This window comes from Mastigoproctus giganteus, chromosome 12, assembly GCF_048544385.1.
Source record: "Mastigoproctus giganteus isolate SK-2022 chromosome 12, ASM4854438v1, whole genome shotgun sequence".
Taxonomy (NCBI): Eukaryota; Metazoa; Arthropoda; class Arachnida; order Uropygi; family Thelyphonidae; genus Mastigoproctus; species Mastigoproctus giganteus.
Window position 1 is genome coordinate 15,017,554 of NC_143586.1, and position 16,675 is coordinate 15,034,228.

Sequence of the window (16,675 nt, forward strand, 5' to 3'; positions counted from 1 at the left end):
GCTTTATTCACTTCAATCAGATCACCTTGAATATGCAAAGTGTCCAGAAGCTTGGTAAAAGCACCCTTTTTTTTCCATCACTAATCATGTTGCCCTTCTCTCTATTCATTCTAGCAACTCTGCATCCCCCCCTAAAATGAGGCTTCCATTCCTGTGCGCAGTACTGAAGGTGTGGCCTGTCCATTGCCTTATACAAGGAGATAATCACCTCCTTATCCCTGCTAGCAAAATTCCTGTATATCATTGAAAATAAGACCCCCATGACCTACTCTGGCAGCCTGTCTGCACAGCTCGGAAAACTTCATATCTTACTGCATAATTACCCCCCCCCCCCCGTTCTCTTTCGTTCTCCACTACCCTGAGTATAGCACCACCCAGTTGGTACATATCTCTGGGGTTACTGCTACCCACATGCAGTACTTTGCATTTGTCAATATTGAACTTCACTTGCCACTTCTCAGCCCATCTGCCCAACTTTTCCAGATCCTGTTGCAGCAGCATACTGTCATTGTTGTTATTAACAACCCTGCAAACTTTGACATTAAGCTTGATATACCTTCATCCATATCATTGATAAATATACAAAACAATGAGCCCAACACCGAACCCTGGGAGTTCGGTGTTGGGCTCATTAAAGTTAAGGACACTCACTACTAATAACACTAGTCCACGAAGAGCAGCATCTATTGATTACCATTCTCTATCTTCTCTCACTCAACCACCCTTTTATCCATTGTAGCAACTTACCCTTAATACCATACTGCTCCAATTTGTACAGTAGTCTTCCATGCACAACAGTGTCAAAAGCTTTCCTGAAATCCAAGTATATGATTTAAAAATTATTTTTTGCATCCAGTTCCTTTGTAATCACATCATAGTATCCAATCAAATTTGTCAGACAAGACTTACCCTTAACAAACCCATGCTGTGTCTGAATTATTACTGCAGTCTTGTCTAGATGATATTGCAATGCTTCTTTAACCAGTGACTCCAGTATTTTCCCTGGAACAGAAGTCAAACTAAGAGGTCTGTAATTACTCATGCTACCCTTTGATCCATCTGTGTGAATTGGAGATACATTTGCACATCGCTAGCCCATGAGGACGCCAAGGATGCTCTCATAATTTGTCTAGTTCTACCTGGAATTGAACTTATTTATTCAAACTATTCACTTCCACACATCTAACCTGCAACCATCCTTCCTCAACTTGAATTTCTGTCCCCTGATGTGTGTAGTCTCAGCAAGAGGAAGAATGGCAATTTTTTTTTTTTTTTTAACATTTAGCCCATTCATTCCTTAAACACCTCAATCAGTTCACCTTGAAGGTACCTACTCTACAGAGCCTGGAATTTGCAGAACTGACTGAGGCCTAGGTAAGAGTATCCTTTTGTGCCTGTCACCAGGCACAAAAGGATACTCTTACCTTGCTTCTCTGCATCTGTTCTAGTAGATCTATAACACGTCCTAAAGTTAAGTCTCCAGACCTGTATACAGTACTCAAGATGCAGCCTAACTATGTCCTTGTGCAAAGGAATAATCACCTCCTTATCCCTGCTAGCAAAGTTGTATATCATTGACAAAACCCCATGAGCTGTTCTGGCAGCATGAGTTCACTGCTCAGAGAATTTCATATCTTACTGCCCAATTATCCCCAGTCTTTTTCATTTTCCACTTCTTTGAGTGGAAAATGAAAAAGACTAGGGATAATTGATGAGTTACTTTTGGATTACTGCTACACAGTTGATGAGTTACTTTTGGATTACTGCTACCAGTATGCAGTACTTTGCATTTGTTGAAGTTAAACTTTATTGCCATTCCTCAGTTCGTCAACCTAATTTTTCTAGAACTTATTGCTGTAGCTCATCTTGAATACTGTGTTTAACCACCCTGCCAACCTTTGTATCATCTGCAGACTTAGACATTAAGCCTGATATGCCTTCATCAATATCATTAATAAATATTGAAAACCACAATGGACCCTGCACTTTTTTATATATTATCTAAATCAGACTATATTGTTGTTTAGCATATCTGAGTGAAGCCTTACTAGAATTCATCCATCGTTGCCAATAAATAGGTCAGTAAACCCCCCCCCCCTTCTCTCGCTTGCTCTCTCAATGTATGGAATCAGCAATGTCTTTGATGTTAAAGACAACAGACTAAGAAATTCAATGTTCAGACTACAATTTTTTTTTTTTTGTTGTTGTTGGTGGTGCATTGGCTTCTGTGGCCATAATGCACCTCCAAAAGTTTTTGCATTTTACTCTGATCCAAGCCCGAGGCGGGATTCGAACCTGTAACCTTTGGGTTGCCAGGCAGGCACTTTACCCACCTGGCTAGCCCGGTCGGCGTTCAGACTACATAATGATAAATGTGACTGTACTAAGTTTTTCAGATTCTATAAGGATAAATTTGTTCTATACTAACATTTACAATTATAAATTTGTGGTTTCAGATATGTAATAAAATATCACCCCCTCTCCAAATTTTCTTTTTAAAACCTGGATGTGTTCTATGATTCAGTGCATCTTATAGGCTAGAAAAAATATTTATTAATTTGTTCTGCATAGATCTGTGCTTTGATTATTCTTTTGATTTATAGAAAACTGATGTGGTGGGAGCCAGTGCTTCAGTTATCTTTTCACACTTGAGCATAGCATATACAATGCATGAGCATAGTATATAATCTCATTATGTCAGTCTCTAATAAAAAAGAGAGATGAAAACTGTTTGGTTAAAAACAGTTAAAGTAATTAAATAGATTTGGTTAAACTTAGGTTCTTCACTCTATCCCCATTCTTTTAAATTGGTTCAGATTATAAAAGCAATAAAGAAAGAGTGGATGAGGTTGGGAACAGAGAACCATGTTGGTTCCCACCAATATTAGCATACATTACTTACTCTCCTGACTTAAAATGATGATTCACCTCTGCCTGCAGCTAGTTTTAACCTTTTAGTCCGTGAATCCCCCCAAAATATAAATGATAAGTATTTATCAGGAGCTTCTGCCAGAGTTCTTTCCAATTACTTTATATGATCTGTGTATGGCTCCCTGACAGTATTTAGGTTCATACTCCTAATAAATCACTCCAATCCATCTGGAACTTATTATATGAGTAATGAAGTGGATGTAAGATTCAGTACATGAGTTGTTGGGTTAGCAAGTCAAAACATAACAAATTTAAAAATTATAGAACTGCATAATCTGCAGTAAGGAAGGAACACTTTTGGCAAAGACAGACATAAAATTGTATTATTTTTGCATTGCCGTTTTGTGCATATTTTTAATTCGTTATGAATTCTACCTTAGAGTTTTAAAGAAATATATTAAATAATGACTAACTTTGATTGTGCAATTTTTAGAAATTTACCTGTGAACCCATGTTAACAGATTTTTCTTTTCTAATTTTATATATTTTAATGAATATTAATAATTTTTATTGTTTTTTTTTTTAAATTGTTTTAGTAGTTGTATAAAAGCACATGCTATTTATATTATAAAAAGTAAGACAAGAGACCCTTGACTATGTTTGTGCAAGAACATAAAGAACTTTAAACAAGTGATTAAAATAAAAACTGTATTTTAATTGCTATTTGTATTTAATCCATTATTAATTGCTGTTTGATGATAACTTTCATAATTTAGTTTTTTTGTTTATGGAAGATTTTCGCTGACAACTAGACGTGCTATAAAAGTCTCAAAAATATCTTGATTTCAGATTCTGAAAAGTTGGTTGAATATATGCCTTGTATGGACTGCAGTACATCAGAAATCATCTCCATTGGTGAATTCATATGAGCATTTTTAATAAAAATGCAGCTCGCTGTGCTGGAAGTTGACAGAGCAATTAGTGAAATGGTTTGAAGGGTGATTGAACATGTCCTTACTTCATAAATGAGGTCATGGTATCTGTGGGCTATCCTTTGATCAGCATGCTAGTAGGAAGTGGAACCTCTTGGATGCCAAGCTATTCCATATGAATGTGGACCCATCCTGTAGTTTTTTTTTTTTTGTTCTTTTTGAGATATCTGGCCAATTTGGATGTCAGAACTATTCTTATGTGTTCATTTGTTTGAGTGAACTTGCCAGCCACTTAACTATAACCTTTTATTTACTCTTTATCTTGATCTTTCCTGAGTTTTTAAATTTTTTCTGCAAATTTTTAAATATAAAAAAAAATTATATAGCTTATGTAGCTTTGAGACTTTTAGCAAGTTAGATTTCAAGGTATGTGTTTATAAATGGCTAGCACATGCAGGGAAAAAAAAAAAATAATAAAAAAATAGATTATATATATATATATATATATATATATAATATCTAATCTTACTAATCTGTAAGAAAGGCTAACAGAAATAATTTATAGAACTGTAATTGTTATTAGAATAATGGTTCTGTTAACGTAGATTTCAAGCAGGAGCACTTCTTTTTTTTGTACGTTTCCTTAATTCATTACAATTTCTTCCTAATTTTGCATTTATAGCTTTCTTCTAAAATAACTTTCTTAAATGTACAAAATTTTCCTTAAAGCTTAGGACGATGACATTACATTTACTAAACTATATTTTCCTAACTAAATATTACTAATTTTATATATGCAGCATTATTCTAAAATAATTTTCTTAATTGTACAAAATTTTCCCTTAAATCTTAGGATAATGACATTACATTACTAAACTTGAGCTTGCCTTTATTCTTCTTCAAAACTTAGTTTGTACTTCTCATAGAAGCAGTTCACTAAGATTTCATAAAGAAATACTAAATGAACTTTAACAACTCAGCTTGAATCTTTACATTTTAAGGAAATTATACTTTTTTTTTTGTTTGTTTTTATATTGGGCGTTTTGAAATAAAACTTAGAAATTTGAGTTAATTTATAGTTAATGACCTCTTGATTGGAAATTACTTTTGTCTTTTTTTAACCTACATTCCCAAGCAGTCTAAAATTTACATTTTTTATGCTTTAAGTATTTTTTTTCATTTGGTCATTAGTATAATAAAAGTTTGTTAAACATGATTTTCAACCTCTCAGTACACCCATAGCAAGTGCATCATATCATATAGGTGCTTGCTTTTCATTTGGTTTGAAATAAATATATTAATTATATAGCACTTAATCTTATGTGAGATTTGCTGTTATTAAATAATCGTTATTAATTTCTGTAAGACAAATTTGTCTGGGAGTTTTTTTTTCCCCACTTATATGAATACTATAGGAAATCAAAGGCAACTCTCTCTTAAAATGAGAAATTTGACGAAATTCCTAGTTTCAGTGATGCTAATGTTTGCACTGTTAATATGGAAAAACAGATGAAAATTAGAAATACCTTCAGGAGAAAGTTCACTCGAGGAAATTATACCTTAAGGAAGTTCTTCTCTTTGTGTATGTATGTTTATAGAAAGGGCGTATGCTTGAAATTGATATCTTTTGATTAATGACAATTCAAAATTGAAAATAACTACCTTTTTTTTAGTATTGTTATATATTATTGTAGCAAAGAAAGTTAGAGAAGAACTTTGCCTTTATCTCAACATCGCCTTCTTCATTCCTAGTGACAGTTGTGGTAGAGATAGACCGCGCTCTAGGAGAAGAAAGCCATCAATATATTGGGATGTACCTGCTCCAGGTTTTGAACACATCACCCCACTTCAGTTTAAGGCCATGCAAGGTATATATAGTTTCTTCTTTATTCATTCTAATAGTGCCTAGAAATTCTCATTATATTTTAAAACTTTCCAACATATAAAATTCATGTACTATCAAAACTGCTGTAATTGTGTTCCAGTCGCACAAACACTTAAATAAGTCTCTCTTTCTCGATTAGATATTGCCCAATTTTTCTCTTTTAAATTTTATTATTTATACAATTAAGAGTATGCTTTAGTTCTTTGACGTTTTAGCAAAAAATCTTGAATGTCTTTTGTGGTTGCACTCACATTCATTTTCTTAATGCATTAATGCCTAATGGCAATCTTGTTTTTAATGTCAGGGAAGAAATGGAGCCCTATTAATTCATTGTCTTACCTATAGACTGATGATTAAGCCTACATAAATTATCATAAAAATATCCCATCTGATATGCATTTCCAGTTCCAACATTAGCTTTCAGTGAAAATTTTCTGACATATCAAATATTTTTTCAGAATACAATCAAAAGTCTATGACAAGGCTATAGATAGTACATCTCCAGTTCTTAAAGCTGCACTCTCCAGAGTTATTTCCTAATTTTCTTAAAATTTACACTTGCATTGCTTTCTGAGTTGCATAGTGTTTAACTCTGGAGTTTATTCCAAAAAATTAAGCAAATTCTTACAATTAAATCATCGTTAAATTGTCTTTGCTTCATCACTTTTTAAATAATGTTGAAACATTGTGCATAATTAATGATCACCAGTTTGGATTTTGTTGCTCTTAATTGATAAATGATTTTGCTTATGTAATCATCCAATAAAATGGTTGCTTTGACAAATTTCAAATATATTTGATCTAGTTTGTCATAGAAGCTCAATTAAGCAGTCTTATATTAGGATATGCACATATCGTGCATATCTTTTTCCTGAGTGCAGTTGTTAATTATAGTATACTTTACACCCCCCCCCACCCTTTGACAAAGCTTGCACTACATAGCAACATTTCCTAAAGTATATATTTTTTAAACCACTATACTAGTGGTTCATTCTAGTGATGGTAAGGTTGCCATCAGCATTTAGCTTACTAAATCCATTCAAAGCTTTAAACACCTCAATTAGATCTGTTCTCAGGTGCCTGGTTTCCAGACACTTCAGTTTGCTGTGCAGAACTGAAATCTGCTTAGTAAGAGTGCTCTTTTGTTCTCTCCTTGCTCTTCTTTGCCTCCATTCCAAGAGATCTGCATCCTTCCAAATAGACTTCCAGACCTGTATATATAGTTTTTGGATGTGTTAGAGGTTGCTCATTTACATATCAAAAGGAGAAAAGAAGCAGTTTATTGCCACTGCAGAAATAAACCATTTCGCCATTATTCCTAAATTTTTAGCATAATGAATGAATGCCGAAAGTTGTTTCTTGAAATTTGTGCTATGAGTATCTGAAAAGAGAAGGGAGAAGCCCTTTATGGGTGGGGAAAAATTCTGAACAAAAAAGTTTGGGAACACACAGACTAGATTATCCAGTATCAGCTCTTGACATATTAATCTCCATATCAATCTGCAGTGATGGTTATATAATCTGTTTAACAATAGTCCTTTTAAAACTCAATCTGGTGTCACAGAGGTTCAGTTTCTGTTATGTTCTGTTATTTGCATACAGTTCTAGTATTTTCTTAATTTATTCTGTGGAACAACCATTACCATCCATTCAGGGTTCCTCTCCAAACACGTAACTTCTTATCTTTTCTATTCTTCTGTGTTTATTCCTTATGCTTCCATTTTTCATAATTTAAGGAAATACATCCTGTGTATTTCCTTAAATTCCGGCTGGATGGTTCTCAGTTGTGTTAGTATAGGGAAGAGATGGTTAAAATGGAGGGACCTACAAAGAGGAGACCCAGCTTGATTTGACTAGGATGTACAGCACAGCACAGCATAGGACAGGAGGTTATTAAATATTCTGGGCATTTTTAAAATAATATAGTATCCCATAGAAAATTCAGTAATTGTTTACTATACAATAGGCATTCTTGATTATCTATCTATCACATCTGTTCTGATCTGCCTTTGAATTTCATCCTTATTCAGATAATGTTAGCTGTCATGTTCAAAAGTTACTAGATGGAAATGGCAATTTTCCTTTATTGTTATGTAAATGTGAAATTTATAAATGGTCAGAAATATTGCAGATGTATTTGCTGAAGTGTTTTTTTTTTTTTTTTTTTTTTTTTTATAATTGTTAAAAGTATACATATACACTATTTTAGCAAAGTTTGCATTTGCAAATTCATGACTTATTTTATTTTTTTTATTTATTTTTTTTAAATTAGAGCCATCATAGCAAGGATAGGTGTGATCACTCACCTGAAACTAATATAGGATTAGCAAACTGTGACCTTATAATTCTGTGAACTTCTGTTTTGTAAATTTTAGTCAGTTCTGTTTGTTTTGGGGAGAGGGAGGGAGGGAGGGAGGGAGAGAGAGAGAGAGAGAGAGAGAGAGAGAGAGAGAGAGAGAGAGAGAGAGAGAGAGAGAGAGAGAGAGAGGAGAGAGAGAGAGAGAGAGAGAGAGAGAGAGAGAAGAGAGAGAGAGAGAGAGAGAGAGCTCATATGAAAAATTAAATAAATAAAAATATAATTTATTCTAACATAACAAGGAGACTAATTTTAGCTACAAGAAACATTAAAAAAACAATGTTTTGGATTTATATAGCCTGCAATAATACAATTCTGTAAATCCCCATCCCCCTTTATAAATTCAAATTTGCATTATATACTAAGGAAACATAATGAATTATTTATGAATGTAGGCTTTGAAAGGCATGGGTTGACTGAGAAAGTAATCTAAAAGGGTGGTGGAGTAACTATATCACTAACTGTAACTGGGGCAAAAGTAGATGTCATTGTAGAGCAGATATCTTTTTAGGGCACAAAAGGTGAAATTGTTGTAAATGTTGGCACTAATGATATTAAGAATAAGAAATCTGAGGACTTAACAAGTACAGAGCAATGTTGGCAAAAAGGCACAGGTTAGGATTGAATTTGAAAGTGTCTGCAATTCTGCCCAGATACAATAGGAACATATGTTCAGAGCCTTGTCAATCATTTTGGCCATGGAGAAAATGTGCAAGGCTCATGGGGTAGAATTTTCCTCAGTGCTTGTTAACAGGAGAGACTTTTTACAGGGATGGCATACCCTTGAATAGAAGGGGGTGCAGTTATATTTCTTGATACTATATTGAGACTCTTGAGTAGGTATTAAATCAGTTGTTTTGGAAAATCCCACATGACGAAAACAATTTTTGATAGTCTTTGGTGTTACAAGATTCCAAGCAGTGCACAACACATGCAATGCATCCAATAAGATGACAGAGAAATCTTCTTTTGCTTCAATTGCGGCCAAATATTTTCTTAGCAATTGTTTTCGGTAAGAAGTGGTAAATTTATTATTATGCCTTGATCACGAGGCTGTAAAATGTTCGTAGTGTTTGTAGGCAAAAATATAAGCTTTATAGCTTTTAATCTCACTTCAGAGTGAGCTGGGCAATTATCAACAATCATGGCAACTTTTCGCTTAAAAAGCGCTTATCTAAATTCAGTGGCCAATCAGTAAATGTTGTTGTGGTGAAGGCATCCATGCCTTGTTTGCCGTGTACTCAACTGGTATTTTTTTTTTTTTTTTTTTTTTACATTTTTAAAACAGCGCAGATTCATGCTTTTCCCGATAACAAATAAGGGCAGCTTTTCAGATCCGCCCGAATTGCAAGCCACCATTACTTGTTATCCTCTCTTTAGACCTTTTGCTGCCAGAACACTGCTGTCCCTTAAACGATAAAGTTTTATCGGGTAAGCAGCAATAGAACAACCCAGTTTCGTCGGCGTTAAAGACATCTCTTGCGCCATATTCTTCAAGCACTGTGGGCAATGTAGACTGCAGCCAATCCAATGTTGTACTCAGTGAAACTTGATTTGCTTCACTGCAAACATTTTTTAAAATGATGCCATTTCTTTTCTTGAAACGTTCCAACCAGCCTGGATTCTCAGTGAATTCAATCCCCATTTGAATTGCAAACACATCTGCTTTTTCCATTAATAGAGGTAAGAATCTCCTACATCTATTGCTTTAAGCAACTCCATTTTAACTTTAAATGAAATAGTGCTTTGTTTACGCCCTGATTTTTTCATTGTACAGTTGAGAGTGATAAATTTGCTGATTTTTTTTTTACTAAATACAAAATTCACCACTTTATACAGTACGTGTCACTCACTTTAAGACTGTAAATGAAATGTTTTGTCTGCCTACGGGTAATCCCATTTGTTTAAAATGATAAGGGTGTGTGTTTGGCAAGTGACATCCTTTTACAATATCTACATATTGTTTATTATCAGATGTTGGCCTAGTCAGTAGAAAGTTAAGTCATAAACAGTAAAAATTTAGTGACCAGTGTGGCCAGTATATTTTTTGTCCCTCTGAGATGCGAAATCTTTTCATGTTAAGCATTTTTTGTTTCATGTTAAAAGAAAATAAATTTATGAAGTCACATAGCATTTTGTCTGGATCAGAATATTTTTTCATGTTAGCTGATTTTTCATGTTAGCTGATTTTTCATATTAAACGCTTTCCAGTGTATTTCACAATGAAATTCATTTATTAGAAATTAATTTCTTTTGATGTAATTACAACCTCTATATCACTTGATTCAATTTTATTTCACACTGTGATTCGGATCTGAATTATTGGGAGCACAAATCAGACAATGTTAATAGGTACAGTACCCTTCCTTAAACTTTAAAAGTTATTTTCATTCTACCATCTATTACAAACTATGAATTTTCTTGAAAAATTTCAAGAAAATTCATGCACTGATGGCTACACTGCTTAAAGCAGCCTTAAATGTAAATGTGTTGGACCTCAGAAAGTGCTATAGTTTCATACTTGTGAAAGGGTTAATGAGAGATAATGTACTGTGGGTAATCAGATGTTTGTTGTGTCAGAATCTTTCTTAATTCAAGCCTTTGAATAGTTTATAAGACAAAATATGAAAAATATAATCTCTAAATTAGCAATGATCCAGATTTTCTGTTAATCCGGACTTGATTTTCAGTCAGAAAAAATTCCAACTATCGAAAAAAAAAAATATTTCTGTTCACTGACATTTGGGAGGGGGTTTAAAGTTTTAAAACAGTAAAAAAGATAAGCATAAGATCATTTATTTATGTTTTTGATATGATTAAAGATTTCCTGGAAGGGGAAACATTTAATCATAATAACCCACAGAATTCCAGCTGTTGGTATTATCTCAAATTCAATAAGATCGTGTTTACTATCCAGTTAGAATAGATTGCGCTAACAGAAAAGCCTAATAAACAGGGGATTGCTAATTGTTTTTATTGTTTTACAGTTGTGACCTCAAGAAATCCGACCGGACCACATGGTATGGTCGGAGACAATCGTAGTGTAACCTCGAGTGCTGGCCTATTCAGTTGACAGCTGCAGCTAGCATTGTCAGTTCTTTAGTGTGTTTTTTGTCTTTTTATTTATTTTTTATGGTTTTGGGTTAACAGAAGATGGCAACAAAAAGAAAGTGTTACCGTGTCGATGGAACAAAAACTGAATGCGCTTTTTTGCATTGATAAGGGTGAAGTTAAAAAAAGATCGCTCTCTGTATAGGGGTGGCAAAACAAACTGTTTCTGATGGGAAAAATAATAGGAAAGCAATCAAACTTTTGTGCAAAAATGATGGCCAAAGACAGCTTAGAAATAGCCAGCTTACCATTAAGCAGGCAAAAAAATGAAAATTTGGACAAGGCCTTATACATTTGGTTTTGTCAAGAACGAGAGCAAGGGGTTCCTCTTTCAGGCCCATTCCTTCAATCAAGGACTCTTAGCCTTAACGATAAGTTAGGAGATGACCTGTTTTTTACTATGAGTTTTGGGATTCCATGGAAGGAAGGAGGAGGAGGAGTGGAAGTGTCATTCCATGACACTCCTTCCACTTTGATAAGAGTATCATGGAATCCGATAGCTCAGAATTAAAGGTGAAAGTTTCTGGTGATTATGTTGCAAGTGAAGAGTTTAAAGTACAGTTTCTCAGGTTTATTAGTGAAGAAAGTTTAATTCTATCCCAAATTTTTAAAGCTGACGAAATCGGTTTATTTTTCAAAATGTTACCCAAAAAAACACTTCCCTCAAAACTTGACTCTTCAGCTAAAGGAAAAGGACATAAATTGAGTAAGGAAAGAGTGACATTGCTTTTGTGCAGTAACGCGTCCGAGAATTTAAAGTTACCACCGTTAGTCATAGGAAAATCTGCTAAGTCCTGCACTCTTAAAAATGTGAACGTAAATGCCCTCCCAGCCTGTCACAAAAATCAGCTTGGACGAGCTCAGCTCTTTTTAAAGATTGGTTTTTCATCTCATTTGTTCCAAAATATTTAAGGGATCAAGGACTGTAAGAAAAAGCAGTTTTATTCATTGATAATGCTTCAGCCCGTCCAACAGAGGAACAACTGAGATCTGGCAAAAATTTGTGAAATTTTTGCTACCCAACGTTACTGCACTATTAGAGCCTATGGATCAAGGAGTTATAGAGGCTGTGAAGCAATGATACAGAAAGAAGTTGATGCCCCAGGCTCCTGAGCTGGATATCATCATATCATCATTCTTCTCTTTTTTGATGATTCCCTCCTACTTCTCTCTCTCTCTCTCTCTCTCGCTCTCTCTCTCTCTCTCGGTGCCTCCATAGCCAGGTGGGCAGGAGCAGCAGTGCGTAGCACACACTTCTTGATTATACTGGGGTTCGAGCCCGTAACCATCAAATGCGGAAAGGTCAGGGAATGACCACCCCATATCCCTGGAGCCACAGGCTTCCTTCCACCATATGGCTAATAATAATAATCTCACTGTTAGAACAACAAGAGGCACTTGAAGGAAAATCAAACTTTATGGAACTTTTTAAAAATGTCAACATTAAAACAATCATTTATTTTTCTGCTACAGCTTGGGACGAAACTGACAAGACTACCCCTATCAAATGCTGGAAAAAACTTTGACCTGATGTTCCAATCTGAGTAGGATCACAAGAAATGGATATTTCTTCGGATCCTGATGATAAGGTTGATAATGATTTTGTTCAGTTATTTCAATGTCTAGGGGGTTGTTCAGACGTAAAAATTGAAGGCATTGCCCCATGGATAATGTGTGATAATGATCTAGGACATCAGGTTCTCACTGAGGAAGACATCGTGCAAGCATTCTCATAATCATTGCAAGCTAATGAAGACAACAACTCCGATAATGAAGTGTGTGAGGAAACAACTAGCGCAAGTCACACTGAAGCAACCGGAATTCTGGAGAAGCTACTGATTTATTATGAGAGACAGGATGATGCATCAGCTGGTGAGCATTTGACCTTGAAGCGGTTGTGAGATCGTGCGGCCTGAAAGCGAGTTCCAAAATTAAATCAAAAAAACATTGAGGACTATTTCAAGTAAATTTCTTGAAAATAGTTTTGTTTTGTGCTTAATTTTGTGTAATATTTTATTTTTTTACTTTATTTTTGTGTAATACATTAAAACTTTATTGCTTTGTGCAGTATTTTGTTTACTTACCATATTGTTTTACACTGAGTGATCACTGAATTATGACTACCCCTATGAAAACTGAATGCGACTCAGGTGTCAGTGGTTCGGTAGGTAGTAAAATTCTGAGCATGATGGGTAAAAGGAAAGATTTATCGGACTTTGATAAAGGATAGATTGTGGGTGCTCGTTGAGCTGGTGCCTCAATTTCCCAAACAGGTGAACTGGGTGGGGTGTTAGAGAGCTGCTGTAGTTAAAGTGTACCAGGACTGGCATAAAAATGGTCAAACAATGTCCCGATGGCAAAACTGCAAAGATCAGCGAAATGTTGATGTTAGAGGTGAGCACTGCGTCCAACGATTCGTACAGGTAAACAGGCGCAGCACTTTTGAAGAGTTGACTACTCAATACAACAGTGGTTTTCAACTCTTTTAATAACGGCACCCCTAACTAATTTATTTTATTTTGCGGCACCCCTACTCAATTTTCTGCCTGTTAGATCCGATTTTCTCTCTCTCTCTCTCTCTCTCTCTCTCTCTCATATATATATATATATATATATATATATATATATATATATATATATGATAGTTATTACAATAATATAATTATAAAAATTACATTTCATAATACAAATTATATATATACAGTATATAATAATTTTATTCTTTATATAGAGGTACTAAGTAAACATCAATTATAGATCACCACAAAATTAAAAAGATACTGTACACCTTTTTATAATGAAATAAACATATAAATTAAAAAAATAATAATAACAAGTTTAAGTAACTTAAACCCAAATTACATGGCACCCCGGTTGAAAACCACTGTGTGCGCGCCTCCGTAGCCAGGTGGGAAGGAGCAGCAGTGCATAGCACATGCTTCTTGATTAGACCGGGGTTCGAGTCCATCACCACCAAATACGGAGGATGCGGAAAGGTCAGGGAATGACCACCGCATATCCCCGGAGCAGTATGGCCTTAGTTTCTAATGCGCCTAAAAAAAAAAAAAAAAAAAAACCAAACCAGAAAACCACTACAATACAACATGGGCCAACCCAGAACAGTATCTGGCATGACCATTCATTGCACGCTTGCACTATACCAGCAGACGACCTCTACAGCATACTCTCCTAACTAAGGTTCGTCGGCGTAAAAGACTCTCCTGGTGCAAAGAGCATGCAAGTTGGACATTGTTTGTTTGTTATTTGGAGCATTAGCAACTAAGGCCATATTTCTCCGGGATATGCGGTGGTCATTCCCTGACCTTTCCTCATTCTCCGTGTTTGGTGGTGACGGGCTCGAACTTCGGTCTAATCAAGAAGCGTGTGCTACGCACTGCTGCTCCTTCCCACCTGGCTTCGAAAGCGCCTAAGTTGGACATTAGAAGACTGGAAGAAGGTATGCTGGTCAGATGAGCCATATTATTTACTCCACACTGTGTATGGATTTGGGGTCAACAACATGAGGCTCTTCATCCATCATGCATGGTATCAAAAGTGCATGCCCGGCGGAGGCGGTTGTATGGTGTGGAGCATGTTTCACTGGTAGGAACATGGACCCCTGGTGCATGTGGAACAACGTATCAGTGGTCTCTTCTATCGTTAACTGCTTGCTGACTGTGTAAACCCCACTATGTTACACTTTTTCCCGAATGGCAATGGTTTTCCATGATGACAATGCAGTGAGCCATCGGGCACTTGTTGTGCAGCAATGGTTAGAGGAACACAGTTCTGACTTCCAGCATATCAATTTTCTGTATATGTGCTGTTTTGATATCAATGATAGCAAAATTACAACAGATGAATTATAGTCAAAGTAAGTTCTGTGTCCATAATCCTCAAACTAGTGTCAATGCCAAATACATTTCTTATATTGCAGAATATAATCTTCCTCTGTGCTGATTGATCTTACATGTTCTGAATTATGTTTCTCAATAGTGAAATAGCAAAACGTATGTGGCAAAAAAGCAAAAAATATGAAGCATTATTAGTAAAAGTGAACAAAGAGGAAAAGAAGTGGTAGTGATGGATTTGAAAAATATGACATTTTCCAAATTACCAAACTGATATACCTGGTTTGTGAATTTGGCACTTAGGTGTTTTTGTGACTGCAACTGTAGGACTACAATCATTGAAGAAGCAGCAGAGAAGAAAACACATGTGATATATATGAGTGTTAGACTCTGTTAGTATAAATAGATCCTAAAAACCTTACACAGGTGACCTATTTTATTTCAAGAGATTTGTTCAGGATGGCACCTCCGTAGCCAGTTGGGCAGGAGCAGCAGTACATAGCACACGCTTCTTGATTAGACCGGGCTTTGAGCCCGTGACCACCAAATACGGAGGATGCGGAAAGGTCAGGGAATGACCATCACATATCCCCAGAGCAATATGGCCTTAGTTGCTAATACTCCTAAAAACCAAATAACAACAACAATTGTTCAGGATAGCCTGTACAACATTTAAACATTATATTAGAGATGCTCCCCACCATAACATGTGAGGTAAATTGCTTTTTCCTTGCATAAAATTTTAAAAAGCGTTTTTTCCCCTCGTTAAACAAAAAGCACTTTTAATTTATACGTCTTTGAACGTGCTGCGTGATAGAGGTTTTTTTTAATTTTTAATACAGTCAAAGCTCTTTATAGTTCCCTCTTTTTAACATCCCACACCTTATAATGTCCTATATTGTTGGTCCCGGCCAATTTCTCATTAACCTAATGCTATTTTATGAACAATCGATATAAGGCCTTTCACATATAACGACTGGTTTTTAATTCCCCTGGGGGTTTGTTATATAGATCTTTGACTGTATATCTTGAAATACTTTTTGGGTAGGATTATAATGTAAAATTAAATTGTATGGTTTAATTTTAACCGCATAAACACACAACCAGTGTCACAGTCAGTATTATCAACAAGGTGTCAACATAACCCATCCGTGCTGGTCATTGGCTTCAACAAACTTTTATTTTTAAGATTACCATTAAAAAGAAAAAATATTCAGCTAATTTCTCTGTGGTACTCACTTTTCTTACCTTTTGCATATCTTCCAGCATATAAAGAAAATATTATTTCTTATTTGCTTTTGGGATCTCATGGGTAATATATTAACGCATCTGTGGCTAATATGATCATTGACACTGAAATTCTCATTGTAGCCTGATAGCAGTTTTTGTTCCAGCATTTTTCATTTCCATCTCAGCAATTAATGAGTATAATATGAATTTTTTATGTATAGTATTTTATAATTTTGCTTTCCAAAAAATTAATTTATATTAAATTCAAATTTTTAAAAAAGTTTTTAGTTAACTTTATTGGTGCTAATGCTTTTAAAATAAGCATATACCAATAGTGTACAGTACAGCTGTTAAAATTACTGAGCTACTAACCTGTAAATTTAACTCTGCAGTGGTGGCTCTCCAAGTCGTAACAAAGTCGATGGTGCCACACCTGACA

The 16,675-nt window shown here is 35.1% G+C and overlaps 1 protein-coding gene across 4 annotated transcripts in view; it reads left to right on the forward strand.

Moving 5' to 3' along the window:
* The window catches only part of LOC150076724 (splicing factor U2AF 50 kDa subunit-like), a 221,650-nt gene that overhangs the window by 58,709 nt on the left and 146,266 nt on the right, over window positions 1-16,675 (forward strand). For 3 of the 4 annotated variants that reach the window (XM_090385651.1, XM_090385648.1, XM_090385649.1), the window contains exon 4: window positions 5,556-5,671. In XM_090385651.1, the coding sequence (XP_090241777.1) occupies window positions 5,556-5,671 (116 nt within the window). Of the gene's footprint in view, window positions 1-5,497; window positions 5,672-16,675 lie in introns of all 4 variants that reach the window. The other variant, XM_090385650.1, reaches the window with a different exon arrangement.